The 21,165-nt window shown below is 35.0% G+C and overlaps 1 protein-coding gene across 4 annotated transcripts in view; it reads right to left on the bottom strand.

Moving 5' to 3' along the window:
• RBM41 (RNA binding motif protein 41) overlaps positions 1-21,165 on the bottom strand; it is a 55,293-nt gene that overhangs the window by 11,771 nt on the left and 22,357 nt on the right. For all 4 annotated transcript variants that reach the window (XM_035006758.1, XM_035006766.1, XM_035006748.1 and 1 more), the window contains one exon: positions 8,305-8,708. In XM_035006758.1, coding sequence (XP_034862649.1) covers positions 8,305-8,708 — 404 coding nt within the window. The remainder of the gene's footprint in view (positions 1-8,304; positions 8,709-21,165) is intronic.

Here is a 21,165-nt window from a genome sequence, read left to right on the forward strand (position 1 = left end):
GAATTACACATTATGTAGTCTTTTCATACCGGTTTTCACTTATTAATATACTTATAGTTCCTGTATGTCTTTCTGTAGCTTGCCAAATCATTTCTCTTAACTGATGAATTATATTCCTCTGTATAGATGCAGCACAGGTGAATGTACCCATTCATCTATTGAAGGACATCCTGATTGCTTCCAGTTTTTGGCAATTATGAGTAAACTATTATAAACACTCACATGCTGGTTTTTGTATAAATATCGGTTTTCAAATAAATTGGGCAAATAACTAAAAGTGTAACTTCTGGATTATATGGCAAAACAATGTTTAGCTTTGTGAGACTGCCAAACTGACTTCAAAGAAGTTGTACTATTTTGGATTCTCAACAGCAGTGAATGAGTTCCTGTTGCTCAGCATCCTCAATAGCATTTGGTATTGCCAGTTTTATTGTGAATTTTAGCCATTCTAATAGATGTGTAATGGCATCTTACTGTTGTTGTTGTTTATTTATTTGAGAGAGAGAATGAGATAGAGAGAGAGAGCATGAGAGGGGCAAGGGTCAGAGGGAGAAGCAGACTCCTCGCTGAGCAGGGAGCCCGATGTGGGACTCGATCCCGGGACTCCAGGATCATGACCTGAGCCGAAGGCAGTCGCCTAACCAACTGAGCCACCCAGGCGCCCAACTGTTGTTTTATTTTCTAATTCCCTGATCACAAATGATGAGCTCCTTTTCATATGCTTATTTGACATGTACATAACTTCCTTTTTGAGGTGTCTGTTCTTACGTTTTGCCCATTTTTTAATTGGGTTGTTTGTTTTACTACTGTTGAGTTTTAGGAGGACTTCGTGTATTTTGGATACAAGTCCTTTATTAGACATGTTTTGCATTTTTTTTTCTAGTCTATGGCTTGTCTTTTAATTTTCTTAAAAGTGTCTTTCACATAGCAGAAGTTTATAAATTTAACAGTCTGATTCTTCAATTTTTTTCTTTCACAAATCATGCTTTTGGTGTTTTATCTATAAATGTATCACCAAATACAAGGTCATTTAGATTTTCTATTTTCTTCTACAAGTGTTATAGTATTGTGTTTTACATTTAGATCTATGATCTATTTTGAGTTAATTTTTTAATTAACATATAATGTATTATTTGTTTCAGGGGTACAGGTGTGTGATTCATCAGTCTTACACAATTCACAGTGCTCACCCATAGTACATACCCTCCCCAATGTCCATCACCCAGCCACCCCAACCCTCCCACCCCCTCCACTCCAGCAACCCTCGGTTTGTTTCCTGAGATTCAGAGTCTCTTATGGTTTGTCTCCTTCTCTGGTTTCATCTTGTTTCATTTTTCCCTCCCTTCCCCTATGACCCTCTGTCTTGTTTCTCAAATTCCTCGTATCAGTGAGATCACATGATACTTGTCTTTCTCTGATTGACTTATTTCACTTAGCATAATACCCTCTAGTTCCATCCATGTCATTGCAAATGGCAAGATTTCATTTTTTTGATGGCTGCATAATATTCCATTGTAGATATATACCACATCTTCTTTATCTGAGAACGTAAGATCTGTGTTTAGATTCCTATCTTGCATGTGGATAACCAGTTAGTTATTTAGCACAATTTCCTGAAAAGCCTATCTTTCCTTCATTGAATTGCCTTTGCTCCCTTGTCAAAGATTAGTTCATTATATTTGTGTGAGCTTATTTCTGGAGTTTCTATTCTGTTCCATTTCTGGAGTCTATTTCTGGAGTCTCTATTCTGCTCCATTGATCTATGTGTCTTTTTTTTTTTTTTTAACCAACACCACCCTTCTTGATTATAGTAAATCTTAAAGTTGGGTAGTATCAGTACTCCAACTTTATTCTTCTTCAGTATTGTGTTGGATATTCTGGGTCTTTTGTTTTTCCATATAAACTTATAATCAGTTGGTCTATATCCACAAAATAGCCTGCCAGGATTTTACTGGGATTGTGTGGAATCTACATATCAATTTGGGGAAGAACTGACATCTTAACAATATTAGGTCTTCCAATCCATGAACATAGGCTATCTCTGCATTTATTTATGATCTTCTTTAATTTTTCAGCAGTTTTATAGTTTTCTGTGTATAGATCCTGTACATATTTTGATAGATTTATACCTAAGTATTTTACTTTTTGTGATGCTTTTATAAAACAGTATTGGGTTTTAAATTTCAATTGTTCATTTCTTGGTAGAAAGAAAAGCATTTGGCTTTTGTATATAAACCTTGTATTCTCCAAGCTTGCTATATTCCACTTATTAGTTCCAATAGTTATTTCACATTGTTGTTGTTGATTCTTTGGGATTTTCTATATGGACATACATGTCATCTGTGAAAAAAGACAATTTTATTTTCTCCTTCTCAATATGTGTGCTTTTTCTTTCTTATTTTACTGCACTAGCTAGCATTTCCAGTACAATACTGAAAAGAAGTAGGAAGGTGGGTACATCCCTGCCTTATTCCTGATCAAAGGGGAAAGCACCCAGTTTCTCACCATTAAGTACAATGTTAGCTGTAGGGTTTTGTAGATATTCTTTAGCAAATTGAGGAAGTTTCCTTCTATTCCTAGTTTGATGAGAGTTTTTTGTTATGAATGGTTTTTGGATTTTGTCAAATGCCTTTTCTGTATCAACTGAAATAATGGTATAATTTTTCTTCTTTAGTTTGTTGATGTGATGGATTATATTAATTGATTTTCAAATGTTGAATCAGCCATAGATATCTAGAATAAATCCTACCTGATCAAGGTACATAATATTTTGATACATTGTTGGATGTGATTTCCTAATATTTTGATTTTTCAATCAAAAGGTTTTAATCAAATATCTTTATTTTCCTAAAATTTAGGATTTTTGCACTTATGATCATGAGAGATATTGGTCTGTAGTTTTGCTTTATTCAATGATTTTATCTGGTTTTGGTATTAAGCTAAGGCTGGTTTCATAAAATGAGTTAGAAAGTGTTCCCTCTGTTTCTATTTTGTAGAAAAGATTGTAGAGAATAGGTATCATTTTATGATTCCATTTTCACCCTTCTCAGCATATCAACTATACTTCATTTTACAATTTTTGGCGGTCACCTTAGAGTTTACAATATCCATTTACAACTAATCTAAGTCCACTTTCAACATTATACCACTTCACAGGTACTAAAGATAACTTATAACAGTTATATACACCAAATAATTCCTCCCTCCTACCCTTAAAACATTCCTGTTTTATAAAATTCATTTACCCATATGCTATAATTGCCTAACATATTGTTATTATTACTTTGAACAGTTATCTTTTAAATCACTTAAATATAAGAAAATAAAAGATTTTATTTTACCTTCATGTATTCTTTCTCCCATACTCTTCTTTTCTTTAAAGAGATCTGATTTTCTGACCTATATCATTTTCCTTCTCTCTGGAAAACCTTTTTTTGAAAAATAAATATTTCTCACAAGGCAGATTTACTGCTGACAAATTCCCTCAGTTTTTGTTTGTCTGACAAAGTCTTTATTTTTTGTTCACTTCTGAAGGACTGTTTTGCTGGATACAAATTTCTAGGTGAGTGGTTTCTTTCTTTCAATACTTTACACTCTTCTCTTCTTGCTTGTATGGTTTCTGATGAGAAATTCAATGTAATTCTTATGGTTCCTCTATAGGTAAAGTGTTTTCTCTGGGTGTCTTCAAGATTTTCTCTTTGTCTCAGTTTTCTGTGTTTGAACATGATATGCGTAGGTGTATTTTGGGGGTATTTACCCTGGTTGGTATTGTCTTTCTAAATCCTGGATCTGTGGTCTGGTGTCTGTCATTAATCTTGGAAAATTCTCAGCCATTCCTACTTCAACTATTTCTTCTGTTCCTTTTCTTTATTCTCCTTCTGGTATTCCAATGGCATGTATGTTAGAGCATTTGAAATTGTCTCATAGTTCTTGGATATTATTTTCCATTCTTTTACAGTCATTTTTCTCTTTGCATTTCAGTTTGGGAAGTTTTTATTGACATGCCTTCAAGCATACTGATTCTTTCCTTGGCCACTCCCAGTTTACTGATGAGTGTATCAAAAGCATTTCTTTTTAGTGTTTCTGATTTCTTGTATCTCCTTCTGATTCTGAGTTTATATCTATCTGCTTACATTACCCATCTGTTCTTGCATATTGTATATTTTCTCTAATAGATTCTTTAGCATATTAATCATAATTATTTTAAATTCCATATAGCTGGTAATTCCAAAACCTATAGAGCTTGAGTTTGGTTCTGATGCTTCCTTTGTCTCTTCAGAGTGTGTTTTTTCTTTTAGCATGCCTTGTGATTTTTTTTTTTTTTTTTTTGAAAGCTGGACATGATGTATAAGTTAAGAGGAACTAAGGTAAACAGGGCATTAGTATAAGGTTTTATGTTAATCTGGCCAGGAGTTGGCTGTGTTTAGTGTTTACTCTAGCTGTAGGTGTCAGAGGTTTCAATTTCTTCTAATGTCCTTGTTTTTTCTCCCCTGTTTTTTTAGGTTTCCCTAAAAACTCCATAAATAGAGTCTGAGCCTTGCAAGTCTTCCAGCTGTAATCCATAGTTATTGTATCAAAGCCCTATTGATGTGGTGGGAAAGTGTGGGGCAAGGGAAACATTCTGTAATCTCATAATTAAGTCTCAAGTGTTTTAGTGTGCCTGTGTCCTCAGCCTATAACCTTCACAAGTGTTTCACAGCTTTCTTATTTTATCTCTTTCTCTCTTAGATGAGATAGGAAGGCTAGAGTCATCTGGAGTTGGATAATTTCCCTTCTAGCAAGCTGGAGAAGGATTTGGTAAAGTTGTTTCACTTGCTGGGTGTCCCTTTGTTAGGTAGATGCTCTGTATATATTTCAAAATGATTACTTTTCCCTTCTCCATGCCAGGAACAGGAGATTGTTTCTTGGCCCTTCCCCTTGAGAACCTAGTGGAATTCCTGGAGTTAAAAGTAATGCAAATGTGAGGGCCCCCATAGACTGAGGCCCCTAGAGTTTGTCAAACAATCTACATTCTGCTTCCAGAAATTTGTCAAGGTTACCACTTGTCCCTATCAGTTCATGGCTCCAGTGTTTATTGTTCCTGATAAGCAGATCTGGGCTGTGATTCTCTGTAATCGCCTCTCTCTCCAGATTTTGGGGTTGCAGTTTACTCTGTGACTTCAGTTCTCTGATGGGTCCAAGAAAAGTCATTGCTGTTTCCTTTGTTCAGCTGTTTTTCTTGTTATAAGACAAGAGTGACAACTTCCAGGCACTTTAAATATTGGAGCTGAAAACAAGTAGCTTTTTTCATTCAATATTGTTTGTGAGTTTCATGCATGTTGATACCTGTAGTTATATTTTATTCATTTTCTATACTGTACAGTGTTCTGTTTTATGAATATACCATGCTTTATCCATTCTCCTGCTAATGAACAAGTGTGTTGTTTATAAACAATGCTACAGTGAGTATCTTTATAATCTCCTAATGTTCATGTGTAAGAGTTCCTCTAGGATAGATGCCTAGGAGTGGGACTGTTGACTTTTAGTGTATGAGCATCTTCTATTTTACTAGGAATTGCCACAATGTTCATAAAAGTGACTGTCTTCATTTATATTCACCCAGCAGCACATTAGAATTCTTACTACTCTGTATGTTCACCAATACTTGGCAGTGTCAGGCCTTTAAAGGTATGCCAACTTCCTGGGTATTAAATAGTTTTTCACTGTAGTTATATTTAGCATTTCTTTGATCACTAATAAGGCTTCATAGTTAATTGGCTCTTCATGTTTTCTGCCCTGTGAATTGCCTGTTCACATCTTCTGGTCATTTTTATTGGGTTGTTTGTATACTTCTTATTGGTTTGTAGGGAAAGATTTCCTTAAAATGACTCAAAAAGCACAAACCATCAAATAAAATACTGATGGCTTGATTACATTAAAATGAAAGGGGCACGTACTGCATGGAACACTGGGTGTTATATGCAAACAATGAATTATGGAACACTACATCAAAAACTAATGATGTAATGTATGGTGATTAACATAACATAATAAAATAAAAAAATTTAAAAAAGAAAAAAATGAAAGACTTCTGCTTAACAAAAGACTTCAGAAATAATGTTTAAAAGATAAGCCATGCACTGGACAAATATATTTGCTAAATAAGCAACACGTGTTTATATCCAGAATTTAAAAATAATTTCTTGGGGCACCTGGGTGGCTCAGTCGGTTAAGCATCTGACTCTTTATATCAGCTCAGGTCTTGATCTCAGGGTCCTTAGTTCAAGCCCATGTTGGGCTCCATGCCGATGCGTGGAGCCTATTTAAATTTTTTTTTTCTGTAAATAATATGACAAACTAAACAATCAAATAATGGGCAAAGAAATGGAACAGGCAAAACACACAAGATTACTGAAAGGCTAACAAATGTATGATTACAAGCATAACTTCACTGCAAATCAGAAACATGCAAATTAAATCAATGAGATACCTTTAAACATTTTATACTGGCAAAAATAATAAGTCCAATACTAAAGAGTCTTGGCAAGGATTGGAAGAAATTTCTGAAACCCTGCTCATGGAGTTGAATATATACATACCCTATATCACAGTAATTCCACTCCTAGGAATGTAATCTAGAACAGTAATTCTTAAAATGTCACTCTTAGACCAGCAGCATCAGCATCTCATGAGAACTTATTGGAAATGCAAATTCTCAGGCCCTACTCCATGTCTACTGAATAAAAAATTCTGAAGGTGGAGGCCAGCAATCTGTTTTTAACAAGACTTCCAGGTGATTCTGATGCATACTAACATTTGAGAATCACTGCAATAGGACAATATTTTTCCAACATTTTTGACTGAAATCTATAGGAAGAAATGCATTTTACATTCTGGCCCACATACATAATCACACACACACACACAAAACCAAACCAAAAGCTCTTTCCAGAAACAGTAATCACTGCTTAGAATATTTTCTATTCTATTCCATTGTTTCATTAAAACAAACTGCTTGTTGTGACCTACTAATTCCAACCTAAAGTTTTGGTAACTGTCCTAGAGAAACTCTTGTACATATACAGCAGGAGATATGTACAATGCTTGTTGCAGAATTGTCTGTAATAGCAAAAATAAAAAGAAAATATCTTCAGGAGAATGGATAAATTATAGCATATTTCTACAATGGAATACTACATAGTTCCTTATATTATTAAAATAAGCTTCAAAAACATTATGTATATTGAGTCAAAAAAACAAGTTGTAGAAGGATATATAGAGTATGATATCATCTAAATAGTTTTAAAATATGTAAAACTACATGTTGTTTATTAATATATAAATATGTAGTAAAAATATAAAAGCATGCATCAGAATGATAAGTAGCAAATTCAGGATAGTAGTTACCTCTGGAGAGGAGATAGGGAAATGGGATTGGTGAGAGATACATGGAAGTCTTCAGGTGTATCTATAAGGCTCTATTATTTTCCTAATTAAGCTGCCCTTGAACTAACAGCAAGAATATATTAGAATTGCAATCACTCAAAGGAAACTGCTTTAATATCCCTCATCTACAATGCATTTTTTTAAAATTCAGGGATAGCCAGAAGCTAACATTATTTTGTTTTGTTTTTTAAATTAAACACAACCAAGTATATGCTCCAGGGGCTTGTGTTGCCTCTTTGAGTGACATGACAATAAAGTTTTCCATTCTGGATGTAACATATACCAATAATGTGAAATAATGATGTGCTCAATAAAACAAGGATTGTTTACCACTCTACTTATATATTTGTCAATTTCTCAAGACTTAGACACTTCACTTTGCTGCTTAGTATCAGCAATTTAAAGTCATGTCGTATGAAAGCCAGGTGGAGCGTTCTAAAGAAAAAAACTCATGTAATAACAGTAAACCCTACTCACAACCAGGTGGCCAATTATTTATTGACTAACTGCAGAGGCACTATGGCTACCTGATAGGGTGGTCTTACAAATATTACTTGATTTATTACTAGCCTAGGAAACTGGAGGTTACTTTTCCTTCAATTCAGGACCTCTAGTAGATATGGACTAGAGTCTCATCAAGATTTCTTTAAAATTCTAAGGGTAGCTTAGGACCTTAGGAAACCACAAAGAACATCATAGGAAATATGCTACTTATATAGTACGCAGAGAATTAATAGTCAAAGTCAAGGAAAAACACAATCACAGTGCCTATGTCACAATTCTTTGGTATAATCAAAGCTAATTTAAAAGTATTAATTTAGGTAGAGGTAAAGAAAAAGGAAAACAACCCATGTTTTTTTTTCTTGGTTTGGCCTATACCTTGTTTGGCTCCCCTGGATTATATGAAGAAAACATAGGAATTTTTCGGATCTCTTCCTCTGACAAACGATTTCTCTGGATCTCATCTTCTGGGACAAATTCTATTGGCTGCGTCAGCTTCTTAGGCCCAGTCCAACACTGCTCAGGTGAATTATCAATAACTTTTGCCACATGGAGACTGGGACCTTTACCCTGTGCTGCCTGTTTTCCCTTGTCCTGGAGTAATGACGGGTTCTCAGCTGTGCCACTATCTCCCACTGATGTAGCTGAGACCAGTGAGTGGGAAGCAAAGGGTTCACCTCTCATAAGTTGGAACTCTTCAAGACGTTTTTTCATTATCATCTCTTGGTAAAAACTTTCCAGGTTGTTCATGGGATCACCTTTGTTCTTCTTTTGGGGTTCATCTAGATCAAGACAAAGAGATAGGGAAGTTCTACAAAGCCTACCAACACAACCTTTGACAAATAAATAAAAATTAAATCTTGGATCTCAGATACAGAAACTCTGCTGGGGCAAGTTTGACAAATGACAATAGTATACAGCTATTTTAATGTAGTGCATCTCAAGCAAGGCTGGAACTATGGTGAAGCAAGTGAGGCACCTCAGGTGCAAAATTTAAGGAGGTACTCACTCACAGAATCATGCAAGTACATGCACCTAACTGATAAAGACATTAAAAAATGTAATTAGTATGGCATTATCCCACTTGACAAAATTAATAATAATCCTTTTAGTATCATCTACTACGGAGTTCATATTCAAATGGCTCTGATTATCTCAGAGATATCTTTTTACACTTGGCTGTTCAATGCAGAATCTAAACCAGGCTTTGGCTGTTGTATCTTTTAAGTCTCTTCGATTTTAAAACAGTGTCCCTTCTTTTCCACCCCTCCAACTCATTTTTTTCTCCATCCCATTGAATTATTAGAGGAACCACATCATTCGTTCAGAGAACAAATGAAATTTGACTGATTATTCCTCATGTTATTGTTTAACTTGTTCTTCAATCCCCTCTATCTCTTACAAACTGGCAGTTAAAATTAGAGCTATGCTATCTAATATAATAGTCACTGGCCACACAAATCTACTTAAATTAATGTTTTAGATGTCAGTTCCCCAATTAAACTAGTCACATTTCAAATGCTCAACAGCCATATGTGGCTAGTGGATACCATAATGGGCAGAATACATAGAAACCATTTACATCATTGTGGAAAGTGGCATTACGATAGTGCTGATCTAGAGGTTTGATTAGATTCAGGTTCAATATTTTAGGCAACAATCATACATAGATAGATGTGTACTTCCTATTACATCATGTCATAAGACACATAATGTTTGGTGGTCCCACTTTAATGACGTTAAAGTTGATCAGCAGATTCAGGTGGTGTTAGTCTGATCCCTCCATTATAACGTTTTCCCATTCACCTAATGGGTTTTGCATCCATTGATGACCATTGCCTAGATCTGTTAATTTATTAAGAAGTTGCAAAATGGAGCTCCTCTAATTATATTATTTATTTTGAATTTATTAATCCTATTATTTCTTTTGTATTTATTATCTGGAATTCTATAATGAACTTACCGTCAACTATTTGGTTTCCCCATATATAGTTCATACAGGAAAGGCAGGAGAAATCTTGATTTTTTCCCAGTATTTACCAACTATGAGAGTAATGAGTTGGTACCTTAGAAATTTCCAGTGGTGATCAATGATTATTTTTAGTATAATTGTGAGATCATTTTCATATGTTTGATGTGTTTCAATTACATGTAATATTTATTCTTTTTAGTGGACAAATTATCCTACTTGGGACTAGTAAGTCCCTTCAAACTGGCTCCTGTGTTGCTTTCCAGTTTTTTGGCACAGCAAGATGTCACAAGTTCATTTTGAATATTTCCTGACTCAAACCTGATTATCTCTCCAAGGACCCCTGGCTCCTTTTAATGGGAAATAGTATTTAGAAACCACAATGTGTTGCTAGGTGTGTTCATAGCTGTTGAGTTGTTGTTGCTTCTAGGCCTTTTCAGTGGACAAAGCTAGGAAATTCTTTTAAAAGAAAAATAAATCATGAGTTCATACTGGTATTTCCACTTTAAATTTAAGATTACAAGTTTTTTACTCAAACTCCTTGATTTTAGACTTATATCTCTTTTCACATATGCTTAAAATATTGGCTCGATGATATTAACAAAATTATTTATTAGCTTTTTCCTATAACATATTCATAGAATTTTAAAATGTCAGTAACAATACTAATGTAACTATTAATGATAAAACTACTGAATACAGTTTTATATGTCTTTGCAGTTATTTTTGTCCTTAAAATATATCCCATTAGGAATGTACAAATGTTGTTCTAAAGTCACTTTACATAATTGTTTTTTTTCTGTATGGTTATGTTACCAACTTTATTTATAGTTAGGCTCATATGTTTCAGATTACTTATGAATTTTAGGAATTGATTATTTTCCTTTTTTATTATTTTTTATATTATGCAGAACATTTATATGAGTCTAAAGTGAAAACTGTTATACAGTACCTTCACAGAAGTCTCACCTCCATCTCTGTCCCCTTATCCCATCCCTTTCCTTTTCCATAAGTATAATTTTTATTAGGTTTTGACATTATGGTTCCATTATTTCTTTTTTGAAAATATAAGCAGATAGGTGTGCATACACAACACATATATGTGTGTATCTATATAACTCATTATTTACACCCCTTTTCTATATAAAAGGTAACTTACTATAAACACTGTTCTACAACTTACATTTTTACACTTAACAATACATCCTGGAGATAACATATTAACGTGTAGAGCTCTTCCCCTTCCCCTTGATAGCTTCACAGTACTCTACTGTGTGGATGTACTAATTTATTCAACTACTCTCCTACTGAGGCACATTAGTGCTATATCCAGTCTTTTTTGCTTTTATGAATAAGACCTTGACAAACAGCCTTGTGCATACAGGATTTTGTATTTTTCCAGTATGTCTTTGAAACAGATTACAAGAGGTGGCAGTGCTGAGACAAAGGGTAAATGTGTATGTAATTTTTCCTAATATTGTTAAATTCCACTCTGTAGTTGTATTATTCTGCATTTCCACCAGCAAGGTATAAGAATATTTATAGAAGGATTTCTTAAGACCCCAAAAGCATTAACCTAAGGAAAATATTGACAAATTCAATTACATTACAATTTAAAACTTCTGTTCATTAAAAATATCATAAAGAGATAGAAAAGTCATAGAATGGGAAAAGATATTTGCTGCACAAATAACTGGTAAAGAACCATTAAGAAAAGGGGCAGACAACTGAAAATATGCCTCACAAAAGAGCAAATATACATGGCTAATAAATATATGCAAAAATGTTCAACCATATTAGAATTCAGGGAAATGCTAATTAAGAAGGGGTTGGGATATTAATAGAAAACTGCCATACTGGCAAAAAATTAAAGGGGCGCCTGGGTGGCTCAGATGGTTAAGCGTCTGCCTTCGGCTCGGGTCATGATCCTGGGGTCCTGGGATCGAGTCCCGCATCGGGCTCCCTGCTCATCGGGGAGTCTGCTTCTCCCTCTGCCTCTGCCTCTCTCTCTCTCTCTGACTCTCATGAATAAATAAACATTAAAAAAAAAATAAACTAATGTGTTTAAAAAAAAGAAAAATTAAAAAGAACACCAATATCACATGTCAGTGAAATTGTAGAGCAAATAGAACCCTCATACATTGCTGGTAGGACTGTGCACCCATAGTGCAAATCACTATAACATTATCTACTGATGTTGAATATATGCTGGTAATATGACCCATCAGTTCCACTCCTACATATATACCCTAGGGAAGCTTAGGCATATGTGTACCAGGATAAAATCATAATAATGTTTAGATCAGTACTATTTATATTAGCCTGATACTGGCAAAAATATAAATGTCCATCTAAGAATCAATTATAAAATTGTAGTCAGTTTATATAATGAAATACTATATTCTAACGAAAGTCAACAAATTTCAGCTATATATGACCAAGTGGATAAATATTCTAATGTATACATTCAAAAATATATATTCAGTGACTATTAGGATTCAGATACTATTCTAGGTTCTTGGGCTATATCAGTAAATAAAACAAAGATCCCTATCTTCATAGAGTTCAGTGAATTATACAGTATGTCAGAAGGTTATGAGTGCTATGAAAAGAAATATAGCAGTGTAATGGGTGATTGGAAGTGCTAGGGGGTTGTAGTAGTGGTAGTTGCAATTTTAATGTTGGTCTTGGTAAGTCTCATTGAGAAAGTGACATTTGAGAGATATGACTTAAAGAAAGTGAGGGAATCTATCATGCTGATATTAGAGTGAGGGCCCCAAAGTGGGGACTGTCTCAAAAAATTTAAAAAGTCTGAAATCATACAAACTATCTGACCACAATGGAATTACATTAGAGATCCACTGCTAGAAGAATTCTGAGAAAACACAAATATTTAGAAACTAAACAATACACTTCTAAATAGCTCATAGGTCAAAGAACTCACAAAGGAAATTTAAAAAATATTGTCAACTAAATGAAGAGGAAAACACAGCATATCTAAATTTACAGATGTAACTAAAACAATGTTAGGAGAGAAATTTGCAGTTTTAAACACCTATATCAGAAAAGAAGAATGCTTTTAAACCTATAATCTGAGCTTCCAAACTAAGGAAACTAGAAAAAGAGCAAACTAAACACAAAGCAAGGAAAAAGAAGAAAATAATAAAGATTAAGGAATAAATCAGTGCAAGAGAAAACAGAAAAATAGAGAAAAATCAATGAAACCAAAAGCCGATTCTTTGAAAAGTTTAACAAAATGGCAAACCCTTAGCTAGACCAACCACAAAAATAAGAGAGAAGACAAAAATGACTAAAATCAAGAATTAAAGATGGGGCATCATTACTGACACTACAGAAATGGAAATGATTATAAGGGATTACTATAAATAACTTTAGGCCAACAAATTAGAAAGTTTAGATGAATGGACAAATTCATAGAAAGATACAAATTACCAAGCAGACTCAAAAATAAAGAGAATAGCTGAATAAACCTATAATAAGTAAATCAGTTGAGTCAGTAATCAACAGTCTACCCACAAAGAAAAGTCCAATTCCAGATGTCTTTATTGGTAAATTCTATCAAATATTTAAAGAAATAATATATCAATCATGCACAAACACTCTCAGAAAATAGAGGAGGGAATCTTTTCCAACTTATTCTATGATGTCAATACTATACTGAAACCAAAGCTAAACAAAGACACCACAAACGAAGAAACACAAATATCCCTCATGAACAGACACAAAAATCCTTAACAAAATATTAGCAAGTCTGCCTAATTCAGCAATATATAGAAATGATGATACACATATAAGTGGAATTTATCCCAGAAATGAAAGATTGGTTTATTATCTAAAAAAAACCAATGAATATAATACATCATATTGATAGATTAAAACATTAAACCACATGATCACTATAGGGGAGTGTAGCAAAAGCATTAAACAAAATCCAACACCCATTCATGATTTAAAAAAAAAACAACTTCAATTAAGTAGGAATAGAAGGGAACAACTTCAGCCTGCATATGTTAGGCTGAATGACACCCCAAAAATGTCCACATCCTAATTCCTGGAATCTATGAAAATGTTACATGGCAAAAGAGACTCTACAGATGTGATTAAATTACAGATCTTGAGTTAGGGAGATTATCCTGGATTATGCTGGTGGGTCCAATATAATCAAGATGGAGGCAGGAGGGTCAGAGACAGAGTAGTAGATGTAGTAATGGAAGTAGAGGTTGCTGTAATGTGAGGAAAGGGCCATGAGCCAAAGAATTACAGGTGGATTCTAGACACTGGAAAAGGCTCCCCTAGAGAACTCTAGAAGGAAGGCAACCCTATGGACAACTGATTTTACAACTTCTGACCTCTAGAACTGTAAGAGAAGAAATCAGTTGCTTTAAGCCACTAAGTTTATAATAATTAGTTATAGCACCCACAGGAAAGTAATGTACTATAATGCTAAAGATCATGTACAAAAAACCTAGAGCTAAGATCATAGTTTATCGTTAAAAACTGAATGTTTTCCCCCTAAGACTGGAAACAAGGCAAGGATGCTTGCTCTCACCACTTCTATTTGACACTGTACTGAAGGATCTAGACAGTGCAAGGAGACAAAAAAAAAAAAAAGAAAAAGATATACAAATTGGAAAGAAAGAAGTAAAACTGCCTTATTCATAGGCAACATAACTGTCTATGTAGAAAATCCCAAGGTATCCACAATAAAGCTACTACAATAAAAAAATTATAAGATCAAGAATGCAAGATAGATATACAATAATCAACTGTATTTCTATGGACATGTATGTAACAATCAGAAAATGAAATAAAACAATTTTGTTCACAAGAGCATCAGAATGAAAAAACATTTAAGAATTAGTAAAAAAAAAAAGAATTAGTAAAAATATAGTATTTGTAAACTTAAAACTATACAACATTGCTGAAATAAATTACAGAAGAGCTAAATAAAGGAAGAGACATTCCATGTTCATGGATTAGAATATTCAATATTATTAAAATGGCAGTTTTCCCCAAGTTGAATTATAGATTCAATACAATCCTTACCAAATATCAGCAGGCTTTTTTATAGAAAAACTGACAAGCTGCTTCTAAAATTTACATGGAAATACAAAGGGCCTAGAATAACCAAAACTATTTTGAAAAACAGGAATGAAGTTGGAGGAATTACACTACCTGATTTCAAAACTTATATAAAGATAAAGACATTCAGAGTATAAGGATAGGTGCATACATCAATGGAACCAAAACAAGTGTCCTGAAATAAACCCTTACATTTATGGTCAATTGATTTTCCAGAAAGGTGCCAAAACAATTCAATGGGGGAAATAATAGTCTTTACAATAAATAGCTCTGGGACAGTTGGATATGCATAATTTAAAAATATGAACTTAGAATCTTTATCTCTCACACAAAAATGAACTCAAAACAGATAACAGATCTAATTGTAAGAGCTAAAACTATACATATTCTAGAAGAAAACACAGGAGAATATCTTTCTGACCTTGAGTTCAGCAACAATTTCTTAGATATGATACCAAAAGGTAAAAATCGATAAATGGAACTTCATTAAAATTAAAAACTTTTGTCCTTCAATAAAAAGGCAAGCTACAGACTGGAAGAAAATATTTGCAAATCATATAACTTATAAAATACTTGTATTCAGAATATGTAAAGAACTCTTACCACTCAATACTAAGAAAACAACCCCATCAAAAAATGGGTAAAAGACTTGAATAGACACTTCATCAAACAAGACATAAGAAAGGCTGATAAACACATGAAAAATATTCATGAATATTTGTTATTATAGAAATTCAAATTAAAGCCACAATGAGATATTAGTACACACCCACTAGTATGGCTGTTAAAAAAAAAGGGGGGGGGAATAACAAGCATTGGCAAGGATGTAAAGAAGTAGGAATGCTCACACATCACTGAAGAGAAAGTAAAATGATGTAACCACATTGGAAAACAGTTTGGCAGTTCCTCAAACAGTTATACAGAGTTACCATATGACCTAGAAACTCCACTCACTCAAGAGAAATGAAAACATATCTACTCAAAAACTTGGACATGAATGTTTGTAGTATTATTCACAGTAGCCAAAAATTGGAAACAACCCAAATGCCATCAGCAGTGAAAAGATAAAGAAAATGCAGTATATATCTATAGAATGGAAAATTATTTAGTAATAAAAAGGAATGAACTGCTGATACAGGCTACAACATGAACGAACTTTGCAAACACGTTACCTGAAAGAAGCCAAATACCAAAGATCCCATATTGTTAAGATTCCATTTATATGAAACACCTAGATACAAGTTTATAGAGAGAGAAGGCTTGGGGTAGGCGTGGGAGTGATCTACTGCAAATACGCTCATGGGAATTTTGCAGAGTGATGGAAATGTCCTAAGATGGGATTGTATTGATGATTGCATAAGTCAATAAATTTACTAAAAATCACCTAACTGAACACTAACAATAGGTGAATTTTACCACATATAAATTACATACCTCAATGAAGTTGTTGAAAAATCAAGAAAAAAACTATTCGGTCTCACAAAATGTTAGAACAGAAAATAGGAAAAATATATTAAAAGACATTAAAGAATAATTAAATGAATGAGAAGATATAGCATATTCACCTTTGAAGAGCTGAAGATTCATACTGTAAATATGTCAATTGTCCTCAATTCATTTAAATACTCAATGGAATCTCAGTCGAAATCATGTAAGAGAAAGGGTGTGTGTGTATATGTGTGTGTGTGTGTGTGTAACTTGACAAGCTGATTCTAAAATTTCCATGGAAAAGCAAAGTATCAAAAGTAGACAAAACAGGGGTGCTTGGGTGGCTCAGTCGTTAAGCGTCTGCCTTCGGCTCAGGTCATGATCCCCGGGTCCTGGGATCGAGCCCCGCATCGGGCTCCCTGCTCCACGGGAAGCCTGCTTCTCCCTCTCCCACTCCCCCTGCTTGCATTCCCTCTCTCGCTGTGTCTCTCTCTGTCAAATAAATAAATAAAATCTTTAAAAAAAAAAAAAAGTAGACAAAACACTTTTGAAGAAGAACAAGGTGGAAGGAATTGTTTTTTTATTGTATCAAGACATTAAAAAGCTAAACTGTCATACTGGTTCTAATATACTGATAGCCAAAAAGAACAAAAGAACAAAAGAGAGAACCCATAAAAACACCCATGCATACGTGAACACCTGACAGATGACAGAGCTAGCAATACAACAACAGTGCAGGGACATTTCCAAAATATAGTGTTGGGATAGAGGGTTATTTATATGGTAAAAAAACAAAACAAAACAAAACCTGAAATCCTACTTTATACCATATACAGAAATCAATTCCAGGTGGATCAAAGACTTAAATGGGAAAGGCAAAAACATAAAGCCTTCAGAATAAAGAACAGTATCTTCCTGAGCTCATGTAGGGAAGGATTCATTAATCAAAGCGCAAAAATCACAAAGTAGAAAGAAAAATTAATAGATTTTATTACATACAAATGAAGAACTTTTATTCATCAAAAGACACCGTAAAGGGAATGAAATGATAAGCCACAAAATGGGAATAGGCATTTTCAACACATATAGCCAACAAAAAGCAAGTATCCACAATAATAAAGAACTTGTACAAATTTATAAGAAATGCATGTAAGATGAGAGACGAAATTTGGAGATAGAATATTCAGGACATATAACCACAACACTTTCCTACTAGCTCCCTCTTGTCTGTAGCACTACTGAAGGTAAGTAGTGATCATTGAGATCTGCCATATCCCAGGGTTTGGGGACTGAGCTACTGCTTCGATACATGCCTAAAGTGACCTCTGAACCAAGACTGCAACTGGACACAGATATAAACAGATGGAAAGATATTCAGGTAACATTTGCTAAACGGGCAAAAGAACTGAATAGCCATTTCACAAAGGAGGTTATCCAAATGGTCAATTATGTGTGAGAGGGTTTCCAACCTCATTAGATATCAAGGGAAGGAAGTTAAAACCACAATGAAACAAACAAAACAAATTGGACTTAGATTCCTGAAAAATATCAATGCCTGCAAGACAGAAAGACAGAGAGACACACACACAGAAAAACTGTTATAAAGCAAACTAAATGCAATATGTGATCCCTGACTCATCCTGGATTTAAAATTGAGAAATCTAATTAGAAACTGTATATTAGATAGTATGTGTAATGCTAAATATCTTAAGAGTATCATAATACTATGATTATACAGGAGAATGTCTATGTTCTTAGAAGATACATAAGGAAGTATTTAAGAGTAAAACTTCTTGGGGCACCTGGGTGGCTCAGTCGTTAAGCGTCTGCCTTCGGCTCAGGTCATGATCCCAGGGTCCTGGGATCGAGCCTCACATCGGGCTCTCTGCTCAGCGGGAAGCCTGCTTCTCCCTCTCCCACTCCCCCTGCTAGTGTTCCCTCTCTCTCTGTCTCTCTGTCAAAATAAATAAATAAAATCTTAAAAAGAAAGAGTAAAACTTCTTAATGTCTGAAATTTACTTTGAAATTGTTTAGCAATACACAAACCACACACACATTCTAGTGTAGAGGAAATCAGAGGTATAGCAAATGTGGCAAAATGCCAGTAGTTGGTAAATGTACGTGAAGGTTGTGGGTGTTATATTCTTTCAATTTTTCTCCATGTTCGAAATTTTTCAAAATAGAAGGTTGAGGAAAACAAGACTTTGCTAAACCCTAGACAAATAAGAAGTAATATAAATGAATGCTAGTTATTAAGAAAGGGAAAAGATAATATACCGAAATGTAAGTAAATACCCATTAGATTGGAGTCCGACAATACCCAGTGTGGACAAAGATATGGAGCAACCTGAACCTTCTTCACACATGGTTGGTGGGTTTTTAACTTGGGACAATCCCTTCACAAAAGAGGTAACATCTATAAAGTTGAACAGGTAGGAATTCTTCACCCCTCCAATTCCACTCCTAGGTATATATCCTGAGAAACTCCTGCACATGTGTCCCAGGATACATTTACAAAAATGATCACAGTAGCAGGACTGATACTTACAGCTCCCCCAAGTGGAAACAACCCATATGTCCAACTGTAGTAAAATGGATAAATAAATGTCAATATGTCCATATAAAGGAATACTATACTACAGTGAAAGTGAATGAACTATGGCTATACATTGTAATATGGCTGAATGTCACAAATATAACAGTAGGTAGAAAAGGAAGACCCAATAGAATACATACAGTACAATTCATTGATATAATGCCTAAAAACAAGTAGAACTAACCACTGTCTAATGATGTATGTATGGGTGGTAAAAATATAAAGAAAAGCAAAGAAATTATTATTATTTTTAAAGATTTTTATTTATTTATTTAACAGAGAGAGAGAGAGAGAGCACAAGCAGGCAGAGCGGCAGACAGAGGGAGAGGGAGAAGCAGGCTCTCTGCTGAGCAGGGAGCCCGATGAGGGGCTCGATCCCAGACCCTGGGATCATGACCTGAGCCGAAGGCAGCCGCTTAACCAACTGAGCCACCCAGGAGCCCCAAAGCAAAGAAATTATTATCACAAGTCAGGACAGTGGTTATATCTGGTAGGCAGGGAGATGTGATTTCTGAAGAGCATACAAGGACTTCTGGAGTATCGGCAACGTTTGATTTCTTGACTCGACTGACCGTATGTGTTAAGTACTCTCTGGCACAATCTTTATTAAAAATATTTTTTTAGGGGCCCCTGGGTGGCTCAGATGGTTGGGCGTCTGCCTTCGGCTCAGGTCATGATCCCAGGGTCCTGGGATCAAGCCCCGCATCGGACTCCTGGCTCAGCGGGGAGCCTGCTTCTCCCTCTCCCTCTGCCTCTCTCCCTGCTCATGCTCTCTCTCTCTGTGTATCTCTCTGTCTCAAATGAATAAATAAAATCTTTTTAAAAAAAAAAAATTTTTTTAGGGGTGCCTGGGTGGCTCAGTCAGTTAAGCGTCTGCCTTTGGCTCAGATCATGATCCCAGGGTCCTGGGATTGAGCCCTATGTTGGGCTCCCTGCTCAGCAGGGAGCCTACTTCCCCCTCTCCCTCTACTGCTCCCCCTGCTTGTGCTCTCTCTCTGTGTCAAATAAATTTTAAAAAATCTTAAAAAAATATTTTTTAAAAAAGTGAGTAGGACATAAGGAGATAACTCAGTATACTGGCTTGAATAGTATCCCGCCAAAATTCATGTCTATCCAGAACCTCAGAATGTAACCTTATTTGGAAATAGCATATTTGCAGATACAGTTAGGTAAGATGAGGTCATACTGGATTAGAGTGGGCCCTAAATCCAACGACTGGTGTCTTTTTAAGAAGGCCACGTGGAAACACAGACACACAGACATACATGTCACATAATGGTAGAAGCAGAGATTGGAGTGATGTATGTACAAGGCAAGGATAGCCAGCAACCACTAGAAGCTAGGAGAGAGGCACAGAACAGATTCCTCCTCAGAGTCTCCAGAAGAACCAACTCTGTCAATATCTAGATTTGAACTTCTAGCCTCCAGAACTGTGAGAGAATAAATTTCTGTTGTTTTAAGTCACCTAGTTTATGGTACTTTGTTACAGCAGCCCTAGGGAATTAACACAGATTTTGCACTGGGAAATGGGGTGCTGCTATATCAAATACCTAAAAATGTATTTGTTTTGGAATGTATTTGGCTTTGGAAATGGGCAATAGGTAGAGGCTGGAAGAATTTTTGAATTGCTTCACAGCAAAAGGTTGGTTACCTTGAAGAGACTGTCGGTAGAAATATGAGTGTAAACAGCAGTTCTGGTGAGTGCTCAGAAGCAAAGAGGACAGTAGAGAAAGCTTCTATCATCTTAGAGAATATATATATCATCATGAATAGAATACTGCTAGAGATACGAACATTAGAAAATATACTTATGGTGAGGCATTAGAAGGAAATGATGAGCATGTTATTGGATGCTGGAAGAAAGGCAATCTTTGTCATCAAGTGGCAGAAACTTGGCTGAATGGAGTTTTGCTGTTGGTTGGGCTTAACTTATAAGTGGATATTTAGCTAAGGAGATTTCCCAGCAAAGTGTGGAAGATGCAGCCTGATTTCTCTTTGGTGCTTACAATAAAATGAAGAGAAAAGAGAGATAAATTGAGGAAGGATCTGTGAAAAAAGAAACCAGCACTTGATGATCTAGGGAATTCTCAGTGTATCTAAACAATGTGCTCTGGAAACAGGGCCAATGGTGTGGCTGGACAGA

The sequence above is a fragment of the Mirounga leonina genome, unplaced genomic scaffold (assembly GCF_011800145.1).
Source record: "Mirounga leonina isolate KUSES-001 unplaced genomic scaffold, KU_Mleo_1.0 Mir_101664, whole genome shotgun sequence".
Taxonomy (NCBI): domain Eukaryota; kingdom Metazoa; phylum Chordata; class Mammalia; order Carnivora; family Phocidae; genus Mirounga; species Mirounga leonina.